General features: G+C 46.7%; 2 protein-coding genes across 5 annotated transcripts; one reads left to right on the top strand and one right to left on the bottom strand.

Moving 5' to 3' along the window:
* Positions 1-1,298: 1,298 nt before the first annotated feature.
* LOC119382705 (bifunctional peptidase and (3S)-lysyl hydroxylase Jmjd7) lies at positions 1,299-2,675 on the top strand. The gene is made up of 2 exons (XM_037650537.2): positions 1,299-2,128; positions 2,403-2,675. The coding sequence occupies exons 1-2, from the start codon at positions 1,450-1,452 to the stop codon at positions 2,669-2,671; spliced, it is 948 nt and encodes a 315-aa protein (XP_037506465.1). The 5' UTR covers positions 1,299-1,449; the 3' UTR covers positions 2,672-2,675.
* Positions 2,676-2,750: 75 nt separating this feature from the next.
* Positions 2,751-22,316, bottom strand: LOC119382703 (nuclear transcription factor Y subunit alpha). Of its 4 annotated transcripts, none has more exons than XM_049412304.1 (10): positions 22,298-22,316; positions 22,166-22,230; positions 18,369-18,584; positions 17,041-17,178; positions 16,520-16,567; positions 15,160-15,271; positions 14,932-15,050; positions 7,477-7,725; positions 6,421-6,609; positions 2,751-4,551 (listed from the first exon to the last, which is right to left on the bottom strand). In XM_049412304.1, exons 3-10 carry the CDS (start codon positions 18,528-18,530, stop codon positions 4,459-4,461), a joined length of 1,110 nt encoding a protein of 369 aa, XP_049268261.1. In that variant the 5' UTR covers positions 18,531-18,584; positions 22,166-22,230; positions 22,298-22,316; the 3' UTR covers positions 2,751-4,458. The 4 variants fall into 4 exon arrangements, with proteins under 4 accessions (XP_049268261.1, XP_049268262.1, XP_037506459.1 ...); XM_049412305.1 differs by having other exon boundaries at positions 7,477-7,716; XM_037650531.2 differs by having other exon boundaries at positions 6,412-6,609; positions 22,298-22,315.
* Between the last annotated feature and the right edge of the window lie 3,551 nt (positions 22,317-25,867).

Below are 25,867 nucleotides of genomic sequence, written 5' to 3'. Positions count from 1 at the left end.
TCTGTGACGTCAGTATTGGGAAGGCGGAGGAAGTGACGCAGCCGAGGACACCGCTAACTTCGGCGCTTCGGCCGATACAGCGAGCGTCTGCTGTGCACAAGGCGACAGACAGCGTTGGTTTGGCCAGCGCTTCGCTGGTCGTCCCGACTGTCACAGTTTTCATATTCTGCGTCGGCGTGACCGGCATGCCTTGCACGACTTCCGGTTCGTTCTTAACAACGTCTACGTCATACGTAGACAGTACACTTGGTTGGGTTTCGGTGTTGCGCTTTTTTGCTTATTTAAAATTATTCTCCAATTTGCCGAGTATTTCTGCTATCGGGCCCATAACAGGAGCGTCTCAGGAACATAAAAGCACCATTACTTTGACATGGCCAAAAAATCGCCGGAGTTTGCCTGCGCGCGACCCAGTAACTCCGCAACGCACTTCTGCAGGTTTCCGGTGCTATTTCATGAGCCAGAGCGACGGCGGCGATGGATTGCGGCTGTACGACGTAGAAAGTAAACAATCGCGCTTTGTTTACGGCACTGTTAGAACGATTACCGTGTTTTTATTTCTCCATTTATGTCGCTACGTCTTCAGCAAACGCTACTACGTTTACACATGGTCGCCTCGCCTGCATTGTAGACGCTACGATGCACATGAGGTTGTTATTACTAATAAGACGCGATGCCTAGGCTCTCTTGAAAAACGAATGGTGCTAAGCGCAATGCCAGAGAATGTGGGGCAGGTGACGGCTCCTTTACAAAAGCGCCGTGGAATTACACGTGTGCTGCACGAAATCGGCTGCATTCTACCCAGGGGCGTAGCCAGAAATTTCTTTCAGGGCGGGGTTCAACCATTTTTATGTATGTTCGTGAGTGCGTTTGTATGTGTGCGAGTATATACGCAAGCAAAACTGAAAAATTTCCGGGGGGGGGGGGGGTGAACCCCCAACCCCCCACCTTGGCTACGTCCCTGCTTCTACCTAATGATGCCACTGCAGGAACGCGATCACCGGTGCCTGCGTACGGCTCACAAAGGAGGTGGCTGGAGAGGATCCCATGGCACGTCGGTAACGTGATAGAGTTGCTCGCTGGATTTCACGAAGAACGGTCGCATCGTCCGCGACGCCCTGGATCTCTCCTCGTGCCTCTCGCTGATCGACGCCCCGTGACGGCTGCCACGGCTGCCTCGAGCGCCGTGATGCCAGCCCCATTGAAAACAATAGGGGAGAACGTGGCGCCATCTCTCGACAAGCGCCCACAACTCAAGGCAGGACGGCTACGCTAGCGATGCCGCAGGCATGTTTCTAGAGGAGGACCAGCGCCTCCTCTATGAGGGGAGGCCGCCTGTCGGGGTATTAATTGGTATTATGACAACTACGAAAGGTTGAAGAGGCGGGGGGAGGAAATAGAGAAAAGCACGTGCGAGTCTTCCGCGCACAGTTCTGTCGCTAGATTAATGGGATGGAATCGGCACCACTGCACGATGCACTGGCACGCTTCAACGACAACTGCAAGGACTTCTTTCACCCGTGCACCGTTGCTGAAATCACGGAGCAGCCGAGCCCACTGGAGTTTCACAGGCGCTGGGTTTCAGCCAACCTGCCTCTCATCATACGAGGCGGCGCGTCTCACTGGGCTGCTGTGAATAAATGGACTCGTACCTACCTGAGGGAAAAAGTTGGGGACTTAACGGTCACCGTGGCTGTCACTCCGAATGGGTTTGCGGACGCTGTGCACGGAAGTGTGTTCGTGACTCCTGAAGAACGTGTCATGAAATTCGCCGAATTCCTGAACATTCTCGAAGCCCGTGAACGCTCGAAAGCGGTGTTCTATATTCAGAAGCAGAACTCTAACTTCACCGACGAGTTCAGGAAGCTTGCGGATGACGTTGAGAGTGACGTTTGCTGGGCGACAACAGCATTCGGTAAGGCGCCCGACGCGGTCAACTTCTGGATGGGCGATGAGAGGGCCATCACTTCCATGCATCGCGACCACTACGAGAACATCTACTGTGTTGTTTCGGGCCACAAAGACTTTATCCTGCTACCACCGACAGATCTGCCGTGGGTGCCTTACGAAAATTATAAAACTGGACAATTTCGCGAAGTCGCCAACGGTCAGTTTGATATAATCGGTTCAGGTACGCCCACTTTTCACTATAATTTGGAGCTTTTAATCTTTTGTTGGAATTCAGAAACGAGTTATACGAAATGTATTATGTCAGAAAAAGCATTGTCACATCTCTAACAATTTATGCACCGATAGTCGTTACATTATTTAACCGGCGATAATTAATGACTAAATGCACGTTCCGTACCACTTTAGAGGTTATTCAATTTTGCTTTACCTTAAGCATTTCACTTTACTGCCAGTTGAGCATTGTTACTATTTGCTGTCACTGCCGACTTGTGCAGGTGATGATTCATCAGTGCCATGGATTCCCCTAGATCCAGAAAACCCGGACTTCGACAGATATCCACAATATCGACAAGCATCACCAGTCAAATGTAGAGTCAGCGCTGGTGATATACTCTACCTGCCGAGCCTGTGGTTCCACCATGTCCGACAAAGCCATGGATGTATCGCGCTCAATTACTGGTATGACATGGAGTTTGACATCAAGTATTGTTATTACAAGCTTCTGGAAGATTTGTCACTGACGAGTAAAAAAATGTTGAAATAGTTTACCATCTCATGCTTCACATCGACCTTTGTAGAGAGCGTGAATGCAGCCCGACTGCTGAACAAAAATAATGCAGATCTTGGAATCGTCAATAAGAAATTTAATTGTAACAAGCACACACTTCAGGCTACTTCAACAGTACAACACAAGAATTAAGAACACCTTGCATGTCTTATGACCAGTAGAGGGAACACAACTCCATTTGTACAAGTACAAAAGTGCATATGTTAGTAGGCGTGACATTGCCTCCAAAGGCAACCCAATGCAATGGGCCCGAGACCACAAGATACATCATGTGGGCCGAATTTTGTAGAGCAGCCCTAACCGAAGCCAAGCTGCGAAACGCGTTGGGAGAAGCAGAATTTGCATGTTTTTTTTCGTTGCATTAAGTACCATCCCTGTTGGAAATGCGAACAGGTGCACCAACAACTCCCGGAAGCTTTCTTCCAGAGAATAAATTATCAGTGCCATGAAAAAAACGACTTCAATGATGGGCATTGCAGAAGTACGCAACCTGTGCTCACGAAACAGTGTAAAATGATCACTAGTATTATTAATAAAAATGTAAACGTGCTCCACCTATACATATTTTTTCGTTCAACCTTTTCCAAATGCATATGTACAAAGCTTGCAATAACATGTGCATACTTGTAATTGGTAACCTTGTGATTTCAGAATGCATTTCAGTACTTAAGCTGATCACACACAACAGCTCTTCAATTTGCATCTCCTCAGTGGCATTTATCCATTGCTAATGGCTCAACATCAAGTTCTTAAATTGAAATGCACATGTGCATTCACAAACTGGTCTTACTAACGAGTCTGTAGAACTTGCAAGCCAGCACAAACGAGATGACAGTTATCAGGGTAAAATCAATAAGACGTCCCACGACAAACATCGACTTACCGTGTAATTCATTAAAGAACAAAACCCAGACTGTCATGTGCATTCTTACTGAAACGCTTATGTACGTTTGCCGTCACATGTTGCATACTTCCAAATTTGCAAGCAAATGAGGCCTAACTCACCAGCAACGGTGCCATATCTGCAGTACCATAATACCTGGCACTTCACAGAACACACAACTTTCATGCACTCTTCCCTTGGCACAAAATATGTATCGTTGCAACTAGATCCATTGAATCATGGATGAGACTGTATGAAAAGTTGTTGTAGTCTCAGAGCATGAAATCACTGCAATATGCAGAATAAAGGTTCAAGTGTTTAAAAAAAAAAATTGTACCTTATCCCTTAGTACATTTTCTGACATCGTGGTTTTTGTGGTTATTCGGTGATGATGTGCATGGGTACAATAAGGGCAACCGCAAAATTTTTTAATCAGACCTAAAAATGCATTTAATAATCCTAATTCACCAGCATTGATATGTTTTCAATATACTGCAACCTTGCACGGTGTACATGCTCACACACACAGACACACATAAAATTAAGGCAAGCGTCCCGGAGTACGAAACCGCCGAAGAAGAAACTGTTCTGTTTAGTTTGTCTCACTGTGCTGCACAAAGGAGAAAAGGGGGAGCAGCTCTTGCATTACAGACCTATTAGTAGTGGCTGTCGAGGACGTCAAACACACGAGTGGTACCATCAGATGCCTGCCTTTCACCAACAATGTCTGCAGCTTCTTTTTGAGATATGTACACATGGTTATGGTGCATTCTGAATGCCAGGCGTGGTATTCTTTGTACAGATGAAAAAGTTGAGTGATGACGGTGACGACGATGAGGACAATGAAGTTTTGATGATGGTTGCTGCTGGTCACTGTCTGTCAGTTTGAGTCTCCACCTGCCACCATAAGTTCTGAGGGCATGACGTTGATGAGACCATTCTGCACGGTGAAGGTGTATTTTGCCGTTTGGTTCTGCAACAAGAGGTGAAGAGCGGTCGATTAACGATAGGCAGTAATAAGCAAAGTGAACAAAAGGGGCTCTGAAGGAATTCTTCAGTTGTGAATATGGAAAGGAATGTTGCCATTTTAACAACGCATTTATTAAAGAAAGCTTGTGCAAGGAGTGCCTGTTAGGGAAAAGATAGAGATGCTGAAATCTGGATGTTTGCAGGTACAGAGCGCGTCAAATGAAACCGGAACAGCGGCAAGTCTTCGCATGGTATAGTGCGTGCTGTCCTGTCATCACCATTGACAGACGCGCGCATCCGGTTTGACCGCACTGTGCATATGCGTGCCTGTCCATGGTGATAACTGGACGGCACGCACTATACCATTGCAAAGGCTTGCCAGTGTTTGGGTTTCATTCGACGCGCACTGTACATTAGGTATAAGTGTGAAATGGCATACAAGTGATTCAAATTCAATGCATATCGAATACAGCTGTGCACAGATGTGACAAACTTTGATATACAATTTGAAGGGACGTTTTTTGCGTCCTATTTTATACGGTACTAGCCTTATTGAAGACTGTCCTTCTTAGCCACACTCGGCAATCTTATTTTGCAGCGCGGTTTCAGTTTCAGCAAAGTCCTTTCCTGGCAAATTCTTTACAAAACCTCGAGAGAGAGAGAGAGAACAAGAGAAGAAAAGCAGAGAGGTTAAGCAGGTGAACAGTCCGGCCAGCTACTCTGTCCTTGGGATAGGGCACCATATCCAAGCATTTGTTGCATGCGGTGTCCTCACTTGTGATAAATACCTTTAAAAGCCACATTAGTACTAGGCATGTGTGAATATTCGAGCACTTCGACGCGAATTTAAGTTATTCGAAATGAACGAATAGGCGTATACAATTAAGCTGCACATAACCTCCGTAAAGGTGGTTTCACTGCAGCATAGGAGCGCTATGCCGTGGAAACACCTATCCAAGAAAAATTTGTGTTGCCACAAAGCCCCACTTCAAGGTTAAATGAACATATATTACCCTCACATTGATTAATAATGTCTTTTAAGTTTAAAAGCTTGTTATACGGACTAATATACACTAAGTATAGTAAATCTTAAAATGTAACGTATTTTACCAGTTATCACTTGCATCCCACTGAAATTCAAGTCGTGCTACTATTCGAAGTTGCTTCCACTTCACTTCGAACCGAAACGTATGACATTCGCATATGCCTTGTTCCAATTAAAAAAAAAAAAACATTGTGCAGGGTAGTTAGGTCATGACAAATATGCTCACTTTTCTTCATAATATGTGATATATATACTATTCGAACTATTCAATTCGAAAGTATTCGACCAAATCACTATTCGCTTCGAACCTAAAATTTGCTATTCTCACATCCCTACAAATTACATTGTTTAGAGGTATTCATGGCGTGCTGCCATGGGTCCGAGCTGATGAATGTGAGGACCCATGTTAGATTTTCCCATTGCTGCTCTCCCATTGCTGAATATTTTTTATCTTCTTTTTTTCCTGAGATATTATGGCATTATTGAAACTTTGCGTTCGTTTTCATCGGCTGAAAGAGGTGCGATATTTAATAATGCATAGGTGTCAGTGGTTGGGGATCTGACAACACTGTCAAAACAGCACACCGAAGGTGCATCTGTAAAGCAGCTAACATTATGTTACCTGTCCTCCCAGTGACACACACTAACCACTGACACCAAAAACAGCAGAGCCAGGCATCACATGTAGACTTCTTCGTAATTTCTAGGAACTGTAATTGCGTTTTGTGGTGTTCTGGATGCAAACGTGCATAAGCAGAGCTTCAAGTCCACTACGCTAGCATGCATGTTAGCAAGCAGAGAAATGTTACTTTGGCACACCTCAAGTACCTCGAGGGAGTGAAGACCATTGGAGACATCGTCGTGCTGTGAGGAGCCATCCACGGAGTTTTGGTTGCTGCCAGTGTCGCCAGGCGAGTTCTCTCCATGGTCTTTGCGTGAGCTGCCCGAGTGAAATCGCCCGCCCTCGCCGCGGATCCGGTTCATGGCGTGTCTGTGCCGAGACTCGTGCAGGTACTTCTGTAATGTGCAAACAAGTGACAAACGTGAAATTACCAGACATCAAGCTGGAAATACTGCACCAGCCTTCTGTGCACATACTTGCACAGTGTATGGCAGCAGATGATATGCAGTATCCCACAAATAGGCTTCTGCATAGTTGGCAACATTTATTGAGCTCGTAAACAAAGAGCGAAACAAAGTGGACCTAAAAATACCCTGCTCCTTGGCAGGCCAACTGTCGCTTGGCTACATCACTGTAGCACTAACAAAGGAAATGGGCCTAGACAGCACATGTGCTACGCTTGCAGCTTATTTATTGTAGTGTCCTAGATGACTGTTGCCAAGGTGCCGAACCGGAATCACAACTAGTATACATAGTTCAGACTCTGAATTCAACCAAGCAGCAATTTATTAAAGGCGTGCTCAGCACAACACTACTGCCCGAAATAAGTGTGACAGGAGTCTGGCATGCACATTTCCCTATGCCTGTGATTAATATTCTTGCCAGTGAACCTACTAGTATTTTATTCTTATTCCAGGTTTTTTATTTTAATCATTATGGACAAACAATATATCTATAACAATGCAAAATATTTTTTTATTACGTCATGGTCACTCTAAACAATTATCATTTTTTTTCGAGACAGGCCATTGTGCAATTTCTGAATCTGAAAAAAAAGAAAGAAAAAAGAAAAAAAGCACCGTGGTGTTACATTATGCCGAAAAAAGATAGATTCTCAAAGGGTTAATAAGCTACAGTAACGTTGTACAATCACATCTCATGGTGCAACGTGGAAGGTGGCTTTTACGAGTTAAATGTGGTTTCATGCATCAAGAAAGGTGACGTGGACGGTTCCACCCACGATGGCCAACAGTGGCACTCACCCTCCGCTCTTTGGGTATGCGACCTTCGGCCTCGAGTCGTGCCCTGGCCTGGCGCCGCTTCAGGATACGATGGTACTGCTTGGCGTTGACGTACAGGGGTTCCTCTTCCACCACGTCGGCAGGGGTGGCGGTGGCAGTGGCGGTAGCTCCCGGCAATGGGATGCGTTGTACCGCCTGCAGGGTTGCTGCCCCCGCATTTGCAGCCTGAGCTGCTGCCACAGCATTGTGGTTGGGCATCACCTGTTGGAACTTCTCTGGCGTCAATGTCATACACTACACCAGCGACCACACGATGAACCCCAATTTATATCCAGTCAGTGTACTATAGCACAGGCTGCATGTGTTCTCCCTCTGGAACATTGTTTGTGTAAAAATAAGTACGAGGGTGGTATTCTGTCAAATTCCACTAAGCAGGCTATCCATTTCAGCATGCACAGATTGGATAGGGCTCAACAGCAATGGTTATGAGTGCCACTAGTCTGCCAGCTGTCTGAGCTTTAGTGAGTCGGCACATGCCAAGTGGACAGACTACTTAGCACATTCTTACAGAATAACCCTAGGTGCTTTTATTTATTGTGAGCAATATTTCAGAACTGTTAAAACTAGGGGTGCGCGAATATTCGAAATTTCGAATATTTTTCGAATAGTGTTTGCTATTCGATTCGCACTGGAATTTTACTATTCGAACTTCCCAAAAACAAATACAGTCAGCGTCAGATTGAAAGTGACCCCTTCAGATTTTCAATATGCTTCACCTCATTACACTCTCGTATTGCAGCAAAGCTGCCTTTCAAGCTCCGTTACTGTCGAATTTTGCCAAGACACAGTCAACGTCCGATTGGAAGTGGTTCCTAGATTTTCATTATGCTTCACCTTATCACACCCCGGTATTGTGGCAAAGCTGTCTGTCAAGCTCCGTTACGGTCGACCTTTGCCAAGACAGTCAATGGCAGATTAGAAGTGGTCCCTAGATTTTCAATATGCTTCACCTCATCACACCCTGGTATCGTGGCAAAGCTGCCTTTCAAGCTCTGCTACGGTCGCAAGTGTATCAACTCAAGAAAACGCTGGTGCCAACATGGAGATGAAAGATGTGGCAGAGGTGGGGGCTCAATTAATGCTGTTGTGGACTTGAAGTTTGGGCAGGAAGTCCGAAAAATCGGAAGCTGAAGCTTTTTAGCATCCAAAATTTCAGATGTTCTTATATATCGACGTCTATAAGGCAGATTTGGAACACCGGACTTGATGGGAGCACACCCTCGTCCGCCACATCAGTTGGGCTTCCACAGAAGTTGAAAGAGGAGGAGAGGCTGAGGAAATAGCATAATTTGCCTATCACATGTAAGGTGTTGTCGGCAACACTTTGGTTGCACCAAATCATGTACACCCATCGGCAAAATAAGTCGGGACGTGCGAGCGACGACCGCAATCAGATAATGCTACATCGCTGCGGCATCTGACTTCGAGAGTGCGCATGCGCGTCCTTTCAATTTCGCAGCCATATCTTTTTACCCGATTGCAGCGGACCAGGTGATTACATGTAGCGTTTTGCGCTAGGCTTTGCTTTCTTCAATCCATGACGCGCTTAGTTCGACGGGGGCATGGTGGCGGTGAAGTGTACGCGGCTCGCTTCACAGACAACGCAGAGCTGCCGAACTTTTTGTTTAACGCGCTGGTGTTACAAGCTCCTTTCGCACAAATTCTGGTGTCGGTGTCTATGTAAGCGTCGTTGGGAGTGCACGAAAAATCTACGCGTTCTGCGTGGCAAAAATGTGTTCAATGTTACGCGCACAGCCTTTCTTTTCCTCACTGCACGTTGGGGCTAATTAAGGAGAAGGCGATGCCAACTATGCCTGATCAGGTTATTGTGTTGAACTCCTGGAGGCGAAGCTCAAGCGTCCTTCTCGTTTTATCGTGGTTTGAAGAGCTCACACTTAGAGTATAGAGAAGCAGGGAACTTCTCATTGATGAACACGCTTGTCACAAATTAGCGGGTTATAAAGCGCGCGCGAGGCCGCTTTCAAACTGCTACGAGACAGAACGGCGCGAACCGCTCGCCAAGAAGCGCGAAAAGACGAAAAAAACAAGCATCAAAAGACGCCGGCGCGCCGCATCCTCCTCACCCAATCGAGCCAGGCGCAGACGACGCGATCAAACGCCCGGCAAATCCTGGATGTTTCTAGGGGGAGGGGGGACGCGTCCGCGAGCGATGCCGCCGCGATTCGAACCTACGAGAAAGCTCTCGCCCCTTCTGTAGCCTCGGCTGTACTGCACGCGGAGGAACTCTCCCGACGCTTCTAGAAACCAGGGAAGAAGGGATAAAAGCGTGCAAACGACGAGAGTCGAGTAGTGCAGGCAGTACAGTCAGTGAGGGCAGTCGAGACAGGAGTGAGTCAGTCGGCCCGGTGATGGTGAAGTTATGCGAAGTGTGGCTCCGTTAGCCAAAGAAGACGTGTTTATGATGGTGTACGGTCAGTCGCTCGTCGTTCTGGAAGGATCCGATGACGACACCGTGTGAGCCGTGACAAGTCACGACGACGGTTGAGCTACGACGATCAACGCTGGAGCTGGCGTGAGTGTTTCCTTGAAGAGAAGCATTCGATTACCGTCGAAGTATTGTGGACTGGATACGCCATTATCTATTCAGGACTTTAACTGTCGTTGAATAGTTGTAACGCATGCGATTGCATTCGTAGCGTGTGATCTGTTTGTTTAGCTCTCGTTGTGTTAAACACCATCTGAATTATATTGTGAAGCTGTAACTGGTACCAGCCGAGTGTGCACGTGTTTGTGTTATTTGTATTGCCTTAACTGAGAATATATTTCGTTTTCGTTTGTGTTATCGACTCTCGGCTCTGACTCGGTCTTTGGACCACAACCGGCGTTCGCTGGCGCACCAAAGGACCAACTCTAAATTGTCCGCGCTTTCGTGGTGCGTTTTCGGAGGGCCTTGACGCCAGCCCTTAGAATCCACCCGGCGATTGCCGTCCCCATTAACGGGCAAGTGACAACGCTATGTTCTTTTGATCTGTCACTAAGCTTTTTTGAGTTCATCACTGTTGCCACGTGTTTTTGTAACTTTCTGCAGCCACACGGAACGGGTTGTGATATACAAACTCTTTATACGCTCGCCAATTACAGCGAGCATTTTTCCCCCTGTTTTTCTAGTACATTCACCTATTTTGTTTCATGTGTAAGGTGATCTGTCTGCCTCTTGTCATATTATGTTAATAAACCGAAGCATTCTTTCGGCTGCAAGCGAGTAAAAAGATATGGCTGCAAGATTGAAAGGACGCGCACGCGCACTTTTCACGACAGATGGCGCGGCGATGCAGTTTTATCTGATTGCGGTCGTCGCTCGCGCGTCCCGACTTATTTTGCCGACGGGTGTACATAAATAGAATTCAGTCTCTACATTGCCTCATTCTTGATAAGACAACTATGAAACACCACCCCACCTAGTGAAAAGGTGGGGTGGTGAAAAGTGAAAAACTAGTGAAAAGAAACACTTTCATGTTGCTATCTCATAAGAATATGCCTAGGAATCCTCTCTAACTTTTTTTTCTGCAATTTCGCTTCGAAGTATTCGTAAGGTATTCTAGAAATATTCGAGAAATATTAGAAAAATATTCGATTCGATTCGCACTCACACTTCAATATTCGAATTCACTTCGCACCCAAAATTTTGCTATTCGCACAGCTCTAGTTAAAACACATGACTGGGAGTCTGAACTGGTAAAGTACAAGTCTGAAGATTAATAAGCAGGAAAATAAGGCAACTTTCCGTAGTCTGGCAAAAGAACAAGGGATTGTGTTTGGTGGCCAGATTGATAAAGTAGAGAAGTTCATTAACATAGGCCAAGCAGTCGCAAGAAAACTCGGACCGAAAGAAAATACCAGAATCTACTTGGAACATAAGTATTTGGCCTGCACTGGAGCTACGAACAGCCAAGCCTATTTTATTATATTTCTAGAAGTATACAATTAATGCATTCAGACGGTAAGCTATCAGCTGTGCAGTCTATACTCGGTTGGCAACAAAGAAACCATAAAAAGTTAGTCAACACAAGATGTGACGGAACAGCAAACGACATTCATGGCAGACGGGATTCAGCAGCAAATGTGGATAGCTTATACTCTAGTTTGAAGTAAAAGGAAGAAGTGAAGTTTGCCAGGTTGCACATGTATTGCATACGAAAGATAAGCCATAGTCTATTGCAAGTGATGGGATCAGTACAAAAGGAATAGGCTTGTGCGAATATTAGAGCAGTTCAAATATTCCAACGAATATTACAGTATTCGAATTTGCTTCGAAACGAATTTAAATTATTCTAAATTTCGAACTATTTGAAATGAACGCATAGACATATATAAACTGCATGTAACCCCCTGTAAAGGTGGTTTCACTGCAGTGGACAGGTGCTATGCAGTGAATACACCTATCCAGGGGAAATCCGCACTGCCGCGCAGCCCCACTTTAAGGTTAAATGAACAAATTACCCTCACATCAATTCTTCGTTTTTTAAGTTTGAAAGCTAGTTATACCGGCTTATATGCTACTAAGCATAGCACATTTTAAAACGTAACATATTTTACAGGTTATCACTTGCATTCTACCGAAAGTCAAATCCTGCTACTATTCAAAGTTGCTTCCACTTCTTTGAACCAAAAAAGAATGACATTTGCACATGCCTTGTTTCAATTTAAAAAAATATTGTGCAGGTTAGTTGTGTGGGGATTGAGGCTTGCCTGTCGCCATTGTGCGGGTTTTCGCCTATTTCTGCCATCCCCACGTCCGATCATATGACGCTCCCTTCCTCCGCCGTCTTAAGGCGCTGGGCGAGCGGGGGAGTGAGTGAGACTCTCTCTGGACCTCGTAGGGTAAGCACGTATTTTCTCTCCCGTCCGTCGACTCCTCTTTTGGGCTCGCTCGGACGGAACTCGCTAACGGTGCCTTGCGCCAGCGGCGAGCGCTTACCTTACGTTGTCCTTTTCCGAACGCTAGGCCGAAGAGCGGTGCGGTGCATTCGCGCGTGGTCATACTACGCCGAAACCATACCTATCGAAGCGATCGGGCCCTGTGGTCGCGGATCGTAAGAGTACGCAGCATAGTCGCGAGGGACCGTTTTTCCCTCAGCGGCGTGTCGCCGTGAGCCCTTTGCCCGTGGAGACGTGCTAGCAACACCCTTCGTGTTGTATTTTTGCCCATGGCGTGGTAAAGCCTGTTTTGCTTCTCCCGCTGCCTTTGGGAGCGGGCGTTGTACTGCGTTTTGTTGTGTTTGCCGCATATTGACTGTCATTTTGTTCTCTTTACTTTCTTTCCGTGTTTTATTTATTGTGCCTGCGGAAGGATTCGTGAATACTGGTGCTTATGCGGGGGGCGCTTCGCATGGAAGGCGCTTTGCGCCTTCCATGCGAGCGCGCGCGGTTGGCGACATGACACCGTGAAAAGTGAGGTGCAGTGGCCTTGGACGGTGAACTTGGGCCGCGCTCGGTGAAAGCGCTGTTATGTGCGGTGACGTGTGTGTGCGTGCGTACGTGCGTGGTGCATTGGTGCGTGCCTGGAAAGAGTGCACGTGGTGAATTCATCTAATCTACGTGGACACTCGCGTCAATGACCCGCCGACGCCGGTCAGACCAGCGGTGCCCTGCTCTCGGCCGTCGTCGAGAAGCCTGGCTGCCCTCTCCATCACGGCTCCTGCGCTAGGCCAGCTGACATAGCAGGTATGCCTGCTTTCTGCCGCCCTCAGGACATCTCGCAGCCAATTCGGGTCGGCCTCATTGATTCCAAAAAAAAAGGGGCCGACTGCCCAGCAAAGTCTTCCGGTATCCAGCCGAAAATTCGGGACCTTCGCGTCACCACCGAAGCGGCGTTCGTCAAACTCACAGCCAATCGTCGTCAAGAGCGACGAGCCATCGGTGAGCCCGTTCCCGGTGTGAGGACTTCAAGGAAGCCTCCTGCCTCCGCCTCCCCTCCGCGCTGTGGACGCTCTTTCGCAAGCATCACGAACACTTGCCTTAATTTTCTTTACCTTCCTTCCGCAGTGCCATTTTATTGTATTATGTGTTTCAAGTGTATTGTCTTTTGTTATTGATTTTTCTCGCACTATAATGTATTCTTTTTTAGCAGCAGCTCCAGGGCTGGACTGAGGCTAGTGGTTGCTCATAGCAGTGTTATTTTAACTGCATGGGTGACCGCCGGCTGCCTTGGCAGATCGGTAAAGGACAAATTTAGGAGAGGGGGATGTGGGGATTGAGGCTTGCCCGTCGACATTGCGCGGGTTTTCGCCTATTTCTGCCATCCCCACGTCCGATCATATGACGCTCCCCTCCTCCGCCGTCTTACGGCGCTGGGCAAGCGGGGGAGTGATGTTAACCTCCCTCTCCCGGCGTCGGACCTCGACGGGGGCGCTGCGCTCGAGTTTCGCATCTCGCGAGACGTTTCGCGCGGCAGGGGGGCTGAGACTCTCTCTGGACCTCGTAGGGTGAGCACGTCTTTTCTCTCCTGTCCGTCGGCTCCTTTTTTTTGGGCTCGCTCAGACAGAGTTCGCTAACGGTGCCTTGTGCCAGCGGCGAATGCTTACCTTACGTTGTCCTTTTCCGAACGCTAGGCCAAAGAGCGGTGCGGTGCATTCGTGCGTGGTCATACTACGCCGAAACCGTACCTATCGAAGCCAGCGCGCGCGGAGTTTGCCCTCACTCGAGCGATCGGACCCTGTGGTCGCGGATCGTAAGAGTACGCAGCATAGTCGCGAGGGACCCGTTTTCTCTCAGCGGCGTGCCGCCGTGAGCCCTTTGCCCGCGGAGACGTGCTAGCGGCACTTTTTGTGTTGTATTTTCGCCCGTGGCGTGGTGAAGCCTGTTTTGCTTCTCCCGCCGCCTTTGGGAGCGGGCGTTGTACTGCGTTTTGTGGTGTTGCCGCAGGCAATAAACTGTTGCGGATCTCGAGAGCAGTACTGTGTACTCGCCGCGTTGCACTCGGCACCTTTGCGCTCGAACGTACGTGTGCAGCGGCGCGCTAGTTCATGCGAGGCGACGGCAAACGTGGCCCTGTGGCTCGCTAAGTCCGAACCCACGCTAGTGGCCGTACTCCTGTGAGGTACATGCACACTACAGTTGAGTCATGACAAATGTGCTCATTTGTCTTTATAATATGTGATAAGGTTCGAATTCGAATCGAAATTATTCAACCAAATCACTATTCGCTTCAAACCCAAAATTTACAATTTGCACAAGCCTAAAGAGGAAGAAAGCAGTCAAGAACAGTAATGGTTTGAGCAGAGCGATCAAATTAAGAAATATGCAGGTGCATGACAGGGCCAGCCAATGCAGGACAGAGGTAACAAGCACTCACATTTTAGCTTCAATATGAACAAATGCATACAAGTCTGGAAAGCTTTGTAGCATCAGGCCTGCAAGAGACAATGACGCACACATCAGGCAAAAGTCACCCACCATGACGATGTTCCCACCGCCAACAGAGGATGGCAGGGTTATGGTTTGTGGTGCTGCCTGCGCCGCCTGCATCACTTGTGGTGCTCCTGCTGATGCCACTTGTGGAATCTGGATTATACCTGAATGCAGAACAGAGATGACTGGATTAGCAATCTTCACACCTATTTCTCTGCAACTGCTCTTTGCAGAAGCAGCAACCAGACTGCACTGACCACACGTGATACACACCTCCAGGCCCCTGTACGAAGTTGGTGCCATCAACTGTGACAGGCTGGTACACGAGTGTTTGACCATCTGACGTCTGCAGAATCTGGCCTTGCTGTGGTTGTTGAATGATAATCTGTGGGAAGAAAAAGATGATAAGAAATGAGGAGACAGAGTGTTGTACTACTATGAAGACACGAAAAGTAAGCTCAACTTGTTGAAATATGCACGAATGAATCTTAAGCATTGTGCTTCCTCACTTCACCAATGTGTGCGACAGAGGCACAACTCAGGCTTAAACACCAGTGCCTAGGCCACACTATGTTTGACAAGTGCAGCAGCTACACATCACACTCTCGGGAAATGCTGTGTTACAGATGATGTTTGCATGAGCTTTAGAATTGTTCCTTCAACAAGACTGCCACTCTGAACTTGCTACCTTCTCACTCCGCCACAAAAATGTACGATATTTTGCTTGGAGTGACAATGTTACGGTGGTCAAGCATGATAGATTATTGGAGAGAGCTGTCAAACATGCGTGTCATATACTGTTATGTCCGAGGGCTCACTCACACCCGCAGCTCACAGGGGTCGTGTGGCAAAATGAAGTTGGTCACACAGTGACCAGTCACAAATATAACAGCGTTGGTCGAACAACAACCATGTTGGGTCGGTCGTTTGGTGCTCAATTTTTCGATACGAAGGAGCTTTTGCTCGGGGCTGTGTCCGTTGTTGGTGGTGGTGTCCGCGCTCCACTGAGCATGCGCCTACTCTCTCTCCCACTCTCCTCCTTTACGCAGGTGTTCGGTCGCCTTCTCTCCTCTCCTCCCTCGCGCTGCAGCCGCAGCACAGCCTCTCCTCCCAAGTGATGCAGCCGCGCTGCAGCCAAATACAGCCTGTAACCCACTCTCTCCTCTCCCTCCCCCATTTCATGTGTATATAAGCGCGTGCACTCGGTCGGCTTCTGTCATTCTCGCTTCGCTCCCGTTCAGATGAGTTGTAACGTCAACGTCGGCACCACTCGTTCACTCGGTGCTAACGGAAAGCAACGCACAAACACAACACCATCTCCCTTGAGCGGGAGATGGTGTAATTTTTTCAGTTGTGCAGCTCGTAAAGATACTGAGCCAAACAGTGGAGCCAACTGCAGGATCCGCTAACAGTCATTTTACATGCCGACGGCACTTTGGGCCCACGAGACCAGCACTAATTGCACGAGACCAGCACTGTGGCTCGCCAGATGCAGTCATTTGTGCGACCTCTGCTATTTGCCGATGTGAATGTACCACAATGTGAATGCACCACGAATGGCATGGCAGTTGAATGTGTACAGAAGACAGCACAACAAACACAAAACCAGTTGACTGCAATGCAATGTACATACCTGCTGCCCCTGCTGCCCCTGGAGCTGGCTGATGGGGATCACTTGAAGCTGCAGTAAGGATTAAGAAATGAACTTACTTCGCTTCACATTTTGTTAGTCACTTCTCCATTAAGAGTCAATGATGCTTTTTTGTGCCGATGCTTGTGACATCAAAAGCATTCTTTTTTGTATTAGCACTCTTCTTTCACCATACTATATTTGTTGCATACTGACAGTGCGTCATGATAAAGTAAACGATGGCTTCTGTGGACATTCACAGTAGTGATAGCAATCTGCTGAAATTACCATCTCTTTCGTGTCATTACCGTCAATGCACCTAACAACCATGCATGAACATGAAGCTAAATGTCCTCAACCACATCATTTTTTGTCACTGATTGAGCTACTGCGAATTTGTAGCATCTGAGCATACCGAGCTTAATTCCGCAGAAGTGGCTTATCTAAAATAAGTAAATTCACGTAAGATCAAACAGTGATGCAGAACATGGCACTATAACAGGAACACGAATTGGCGTCCCTACCTGTGGTATCTGCTGGCCTGGCTGGTTTTGTATCTGAATAGCAGCAGTCTGACCATTTGGCAAAGTCTGCACCATGATCTGCTGGCCACCAGCTTGCAGGAGCTGGGCCTGGCCATTGCCTTGGGAGACTTGCAGCACCTGGGAGGCAAAGAGCGACACTTACTCGTTAGGCAGCCTACATGTACCAGTTGAGTACAGCAGGGTGTAGACAGAAATTTTTTTTTTTGGAAAGGGGGGGGGGGTACACCCCCATATATGTATGTTCATGCATAAATCCTCAGCTTCACCTGGTTACACCTGTGGAGCACAGTATCTAATTAATGATAGCAATTTCACACTGCTACACGTCTACAGGACAAGCGACAGGTCTTCCTAAAAAAACCAGGTGCTCTTACACTCCCAACTCAGAAAATATTTCACTACCTGCAGATTCATGACTCTCAATGTGACTTTCACAGCTGTGTGCTAACTGAAAGTATCTGGTGCTTAAACAAAGTGGGATCTGCCATAGGTTTTAAAAGGTTGCCAAGACACAAGAGTTCTGATTTATCCTTGGCAACTCTCACACAGGTTCATTGAAGCCGTGGCGCTGATAAGACAGGGACCACAGAAAGAGGACAGGACGAGCGCACGTCCTGTCCTCTTTCTGTGGTCCCTGTCTTATCAGAGCTATGGCTTCAATTGAACGTAACAAACCAACTAGCCCATAAGTCTGTCCTCTTAGATCTCACACAGGTAACCATGTCATAGCAAGGAGTATGTTGCATAAAAGATAACAGCACAAGATTTTATGCCATCAGTACAGATATATGCATTGGCAGTTATAGGCTCACATGTTTAAAGAAAAAGGAACTGTATGCCTCCCTGCAAGGACCACCTGCTTTCACTGCCTTTGCATTAAGTGGCACAACATGGCCCCCCACCCCCCAATCACCTGAGAGGGGGAGGGGGGCATCAAGTTTGCCCCATACCTTTGCTCAGTCGGACCTGTCCAGTCTTTGTTTAAAGAGAAGCATTATGGCCACGCAGGTTTTTGACGATAATGGTTGCCGAAGGCCCCGGATGGTGTATTCCAAGAACTGTTTAATTCCCATTTTTACTCCCGCAAAGCCGAGGACTAAAGGCAGGCCGTTGTGAGAAGCAGGTCATCGCTTCATTTTCATGCTTTCATCTATAGTGAAGCATGTTGTCTTTTGAACTCGACCAACAAAGTGGAGGGAGAGGGAGGCTGCAATGAACTTTTGCACCGCCCCCCTTATGTGGAGTGCTGTGCACGCCTATGCTTATTCTGACACATCCACAACAGCAACAATCGCTGCCAGCCTCACCTGCGGCTGTGCAGTGGCAACGTGGGCAATGGGTGTACCCGAGAGGGACTGCATGACGGCCACTTGCTGCTGCTGTTGGTCAGTGGAGGCTACAGCCAGAGGCTGCCCCTGCGAGGGACTTGCCCCGACTGAGCTCACCACTTGGTACTGCTCCATCTGCATGGCTGCCCCCTCTGCCCGTCAAGCCAGGCTGCTCTTTGTGGCCCACCTACAGAGCTGCAAGTTGGCAAAAGCACCATCAACGCACATGCATGCCTGTCGTCACACATTCAGCCGTACCAAAGAAATTCCACAGGAGGCACACACACAAGCAGCATTAAAACATCGTGAACCATGGGATCATAGAAAATGTCAAATTTTCAGGCAATTTGTGGCCATAGCCAGTAAAAGTGTAGTACTGTTGCTTGTGTATACCCTTGTTTTAATGAAATCACTTTATTTGAAGTTCTTCATGTTCTCACATGACCATTACTCTTTAGCTTCTCCACTCTTATTGAACAATGCTCATAACGAAGTCACTTTCGTGTACCGATAATTTCATGATGACGGCTTATACTGCAGTAAAGGTTGGCAATTCAAAAAGCACAATGGTGTCCACAGGGCGCAAGAATTCTTTTTCAGCTTCCATGGTGCATTTGATGCCAACTGTACAGTGTGACCCAGTGTTAATGAAAGCACCACAGCATGGAGCTCTCCGTTTGCCACCTACTCTAGCTGCAGAAGAAGAGAAAGCAAGGAGAGGACGAGCGTCCAACTGAAGCTATGTCAATGCATTGCACAAACTGTAAAAAAAAAAAAAAAAAGAAACAGAAAAGCGTCAATGCATTATTTTCCATTTGTTCTTTTTTGTAACTGTTCCCGCAGATATTTATACGATGAATTCATGTCAATAAAATTCAGTTGGAAGTCGGCGCTTGACCTGTGTGTTTGCTTTCTGTAGCAGTGTTTTTTTGCGCAGTTTATCTTCAGTCTGATCTGCCGTAAAGCTGACAAGATTTTGCTCCCACCAGAGAAGAAACTTTGCTCGCCATCAAGAACTTCATTGCACAATACGGCATCCAGTTTATCTCCTGGTCAAAAGTAGCTGCACATACTGTGATGCACAGCGATAAATGCTTGTCTTCATCTTCAGGCAACTATAATTAAGGTGAAAGCCGTAGAGGCCTCATTAAACGCGAAAATTGACCGTTAGCAGTGTCGGCATAAACACAAGTGATGCAAAAAATTATCACTTGATGACATCATCACATGACATCTTCGCTTGGTCAAAGGTGGGCCAATCATGGAGGCAGTGCAAAACCAGGCGAGTTGCAGAAAGCTTGCAATGCCTTAGATCTTGGAGGCAGTGCAAAACCATGTTAGGTGTAGGAAGCTTTTAGGATGGGGTGGAGGAATACATCGACTGAAAAGAAAAAGAAGTTGGCTTTCACCTTCAAGTCGTGTTAGGTGAATGCATAAGGGATTCTGAGTTTTTTTCATTAACAGAATTGGAACTTCAATCAAGGCTACCACAATGCCTACCATGGCATCTGGAGACCCAGTTGTGTTTATCGCGATGGACAGAATGAAAGCCCATGTTGTGACAACTGTGGTGTCGTGGGGTCTCTGAGGCACACCTCACTTGTGTGCCCAACTTAGATGAATATGGAAAAGCTCATCAAAGTTCCCTTTGACACGGATGCTGGGTACCTGGCTTTGCCCATGGAAACAGTGAAGAGCACCGAACTTGTATTTATGCACTTAACCAATAGGCTTGCCATCTAAACTGTCACCAACCCATCAAGAAACTTTGTGTGTGTGTTTATTCCATCAAGCTTCACCAAGATTTCCTACAGCTGCCTATGTATTCTCCTGCCTTTTAACCTTCCCACGCGTCTCATTTTCTGCTGAGTAGCATGCATCTGAACATATGCTGGCTAACCACTCTACTTTTCAATAATACAATACAATACGTCTTATTTCGATGGAGGAGATGGGAGAAAAAAGTGAAAAGCGCTTGATGGGGTGTTTGCACCCTTGTTACAGCAAGTAGTATTCTCGCAGTAAACACATGGTAAATTCTGTTCCGTCCTACACAGAGAGCAATAATAATAAAAAAAGGAAGTAATATAGAGATCTCGCTCCCCCTAATGCTTTGCACTCTGAAAAAAGTATGCTGCAAATCTGGCTAAACCATGCAGTTATAAAGTATCTGAGATGTGCGCTTGATTGTTAACTTGTTCTCTATTTCATTCAGTAATGGGTTTAAGCAAGACATACCTGCTGCAACATGAATTCGCTAAAAAGAAGAGCCCTGCAATGTTCTTTTTGGGACCAAATTCCAAGCATACATTTATTTTCGAATATTTCAAAACTCTTGGTGTTTCTGCGTGGAATCCACAAGTATGGATTAAACTGTCAACATCCACAGATTGCATTTTACAAATCGCTGCAAAATTCGAGACAATAATCGAGAATGCTACTTTATGATAAAGTGCACAATATCAGCGTGCTACATCGCACTTAAACACTTAGAGGTTGCTTCTAACACCGAACGTGACACCAGCATAGCTGCTTGATTGATGGGCGTATTATTTGCAACGCTTCACACCACACAGTTCTGCTAGGAACGTCACATGCAAGCATCTGTAAGCGTGCCACTTGCACAAGTATCAGCGAATGTGGCAACAGGTTTATTTACAGAAAAAACAAACACATAGCGGTGCCAAGGTGGATCGGTGCAAACCATTAATTCTGTAGAATTTACCCTGGTGAGCGTGTCCTGCAGAAGGTGCAATTTCGGCGACCTTTATCGTCAGCACTACGCAGGCACCACGCTGCAAGCTTATCTTTTTTTTTTTTAAAGTGTTCATCTGTATTCACTTTTCGTAGCAGGTGTTTCAAGCCACTTATCGGCCGAAACAAATGTCAACCAAAGCGTGCGCAAAACTGCTTTTCGCAAAACTCTGTAAAACCATTCGTAAACTTTATTGCAGCAAAGCGCACAGTAGAACGACGAAACCAACGCGCTCTTTAACACCACTCGCAAAACGACCGCAAATTCAGGTTGTGGTTCTTCCCCATCAGATTACCACGTAGAGGAAATATTCGCTTTTCGCGAGATCACAACCGCGATCTTCGCTCGACATCACAGCTGCGGCGCGAAAGGTGTTACTTTACGACATAACGGGACACGGCAATACGCAGTACACGTCGGCTTTCCGAGATGGGTCACTTGTTTGTTTTTTTTTTAAGCACGCTATGACAATCGAAAGTGGCTGGCTGACTGCAGCACTTAGCTCTTTGTCGGTCAAAATAACGGATCAGGAAAGAACTTCCTTGCTCAAAGCAAGAGCAAGGTGAACGACTCCCAACGCAGCACGAGCTTAGCCACGAAGCGAAACAAAAATATCCCGGGAGAGGTAGGCCTAACGACATGCAAATGGATAAAAATCTCGCCACACCAATTTCGCGGAGATGGACTCTTCGTACGAACTCGGTGGCACACGTCGGACTCCCGGGGTTGTTCATGAACGACGATACTTAAACACAAGCGGATTTTAAGGAAACGCAAGAGAGTCAAAGCGCACGCGAAAGTGGGCTGCACGGAAGCAAAAAAGTTTGCGGAAAGTGAGCGCTTCGCATGCTTTGTCTCGAAGGGGAAAACAACGCCATTGCTCCCAGGAGTTGAAATCCGGTTCCTCGGATCAAAACACTCGGTTCCACGCGTGAAAACGGGGGCCACAACACACACACCGCGCCAGCGAATCCCGAGCCAAGCAGCCGCGGTCTAAATCGAAGATAATTTGCCAACTTACATTCGTAGAAGCGCACTGGTTCACCAGGAGGTTCTCTTGATTGGCTCCGGTTGACTATGGAAAACCTGCGCCAATGGACAACGAAATCATTCGTCATAAAAACAAGAAGCTTCGTCTTTATTGGCGACCGACCTGCCGGCTTCTGTTGTACGCGGACGACGCGCGGAAACATTTCTGTAATAAAAATAAGGCGTCCAGTGCAGTATGGATTGCCCTGAGTGACGAAAAATAAGTTTTAGGTTGCGCTTGGGCTCATTTTCAGGGGGCGACCATCGATTCATGGAATAGCCAAGATGGCGTCGCGCATGTTGAGATCAGAGTTTTGAAATGAGACTTGCAGTGGTGCCGGTGGTGTGATCTGTAGTGATCTAGAAGTATTGGCTATGGTATTGGTGTAATTGGCGTAATCGTGATAGATGCGATAAGCTCGGTAGCGGTATCATGTTTTCCTTATCGCTTTTTTTTGTATCTGTGAACTTACGTGCATATGTTTTCTCAAAGAGCACGCTCAAAGCTTTGATTCTTCACGACCCTTTGCGGAGTCTGCTTTCGTGCATAGTGAATTTTATCGCGATGAAGAAAATGACGCAGTATGTACCGTTGTAGTTCCCCTCAAGAAGAAGAGGAATCATTCACCGAAATTCCGGTTATACGTAGGTGTAATTTTAGAAACCACATCTACACATGCAAGCGCCTGCTTTCCGGCGGCAGAGGTGGCGTCAACGGTTGACAATGTTTCAGTACTATGGCCAGATTCTTAAACCTATCAATTATTCATTCGTTTCGTTGGCCAGGGCTCTGCCGTCATTTCCAGGGTCAACGACTCGGCAAGACAGATATCAATGTAAAAATATGAGTAAATAAATTTAGAAAGTACGACCCAGCATGACTGCGCACCAGTACTCGACACACTTCACTTTATTTTCGTTGCTAGCATGGTGTTATGCAAAATTCGCCCCACGCCACGTCCCCACGTGGGAGGCCTAGGCACAGCCAACTAAATTGCTGGTTTTAATAAAAGTTTATTCCTCCTCCATAAAGGGCCCGTAATCCCTACATATGTGTGTGCTTAAAACTGGCAATCCTCGGAGAACCAGGTTTTAATAAATACAGTTAGTGAGCTTTACCAGTTATATGTGGCAGAGACCTGGAGAATAACAAAGAAACTTGAAAACAAATGGACCACATACTGTGCGATGGAACAAGAAACGATGAGAGAGAACAAACGAGTTGGCCATATTATAGTAGATATCAAGAGAAAAAAAAAAAGGCCCGAGCAGGCCACGACAAGGACAGATAACCGATGTTCAATTAGTGCGTTGGAATAAATACCAAGATATACCAAGCACGACCGTGGGCGGTAAAAGGTTCCATGGAGTGATGAAATTAATAAATTCCCAGGCATACAACGGAACCGACTAGCACAGGACAGGTTGGGTTAGAGATCATTTGGGAGGCCTTCGTCCTGCAGTGCACATAACATAAGCCGACGATAAATATGAGCTTAAACCAACCGATACTGTTTTATTAAATGCGAAGCATTTCTTAGCGAACCACTGGCACTTTGAGCGTTTCTATCTACGTATCTATCTATCTATCTATCTATCTATCTATCTATCTGTCTATCTAGCCGCCTACGTCTGGGTGCTCTCATGATCGCCTCCATAACTTGGTGTAGACCAAGATTTGCATGGGAGAGTAAGAGGATTTGACGAATATTACTGCCGGGTCATGACATGAATAACTTTAAAATCCTGTCGCGTACGTCGTCAAACACTTTCGAATAGACACGTGTGGCACATATCCGTTTACCATGGGCCGCGGTATACGGGTATGTGCCACAGGTGATTGACAGTTTATATCTACCCAGGAACGGCGAGAACAGACATTGGTTACTTAAATGCTAAAGCGTTAAGGAAAACCAACATCGGCAGCGTTGACTCAACGAATGGAAAGAATGAAAATTAGGATCCCAGCAGGAATCGAACCTAAGCATTCTGCGTGGCAATCAGGTATTCTACCACTGAGCCACGCCAGGTCTATAAACTGGTTTGGAAAAACAGCCTACGCCGGCGTAATATCGGTGCAACGTGAATTGTGGTTGTGGTGCTGGCTATCTAATTTTACAAGAAAGCAAAAAACGCTACATGATACTCTTACGATATGTACTCCTACGATAGAGGCGTCATATCAGATTAACGTCTGTAGTTCCAGTGTTGACTCCGCTTTTATAGCAGTCTAATAAAGATTAAGTTTGTATTCCTATGATTCAGCAAGCTATATTGAAGCATTGCTCAACCCCGGAGGAATACATTAACGAAAGTTACATATGATATCCACATTACCGCAGTGCACTTCGTCCACCAGAACGACTCAGTGTCCTCTTCATTTCTTACGAGGCTGGGTGATGGCTTCATGCTGACAGAGGATGATGCCAGATTGATTGACAGCCGCTTTGTAGACTAGGCTACGTAGGCCACATACGCCCACGTAGTCTACGAATACGATAAGCGCCATCGACTGATGTTGGTCTACCTAGCGCTATCCAGGCCTGCCAGCCTCGATGGCCTATACCTCACCAACGCGAAGGGTGGCTTCAGGTTCCGACATGTCACCGGCTCTGTCGACAGACAATTTGTCGACGAAAATGACCGAGGCATCCACGAATTCCAAGAGCTCTACTATACCACATACATCACTACACAAGGAGCCCTCGTCACCACGATCATGACCGGATCCTATAACAAGTCATGACCAGCTGCTGGTGCTCACTGATCACGGTGATGATGCGCTTGTTGAAGAACTGTCAAGAACTTCTTGCACACATGTACACGGGTTCGTGAAACGTGCGTGCGTTCTCGGGACACGTATAAGCACTACATATCAGCTTACCGCTTGTTGGTAATACCCACGTTGCATACCCAACCGTGAACACTTGGTTATATGACACATATACGGCTCTTCAACATATATATGTGTGCGTATAAAATTTATACAAATCTTTAGCGTCAATTTGTAACGTGCCGCTCAGTAAAAAAAGTTACACCACAGTCCCCTACCTGCCGCATGCTTCGCATAACATCGACTCCCACGGTACGTGGGATCTGCCGAATTTTTTCTTGCTGCAAGCTCATAAATGCGAGATTGTTGTGTTAGTGCGAAGCAGGATTGCAAAGTAACCAATTTCGCTCCAAACAAATTTGCCGCTGTCTTTATAGAAAACATCACCTAGTTACTGAAAAGACCAATGTTGCATTTATCGGGGCTCATATCCGATTACTTGCCTCACTGCTTGGCCCCTAATGCAGATCTATATATGCACTGTGTACTATATTAGGAACATTTTTTGCCCCGCCACGGTGGTCTAGTGGTTATGGTGCTCGACTGCTGACCCGAAGGTCGCGGGATGAAGTCCCGGCCGCTGCAGCTGCATTTTCGATGGAGGCTAAAATGTTTGACGCCTGTGTACTTAGATTTAGGTGCACGTTAAAGAACCCTAGGTGGTCAAAATTTCTGGAGCCCTCCACTACGGCGTCCCTCACAATCATATCGTGGTTTTGGGACGTTAAACCCCAGATATTATTATTATTATTACGTTAGGAACATTAGTCCCATGTCAACAAAAGGTCACACAAACCCAATCTTTAAGGTGGTAGTAGTAGTAGTAATTCCAGTCGAATAAATGTACAAAGCAAGTAACAG

Source organism: Rhipicephalus sanguineus, chromosome 2 (assembly GCF_013339695.2).
Source record: "Rhipicephalus sanguineus isolate Rsan-2018 chromosome 2, BIME_Rsan_1.4, whole genome shotgun sequence".
In the NCBI taxonomy this organism is placed as follows: Eukaryota; Metazoa; Arthropoda; class Arachnida; order Ixodida; family Ixodidae; genus Rhipicephalus; species Rhipicephalus sanguineus.
The sequence above is the reverse complement of the archived record's forward strand: the minus strand, read 5'-3'. Positions and strand labels throughout refer to the sequence as shown.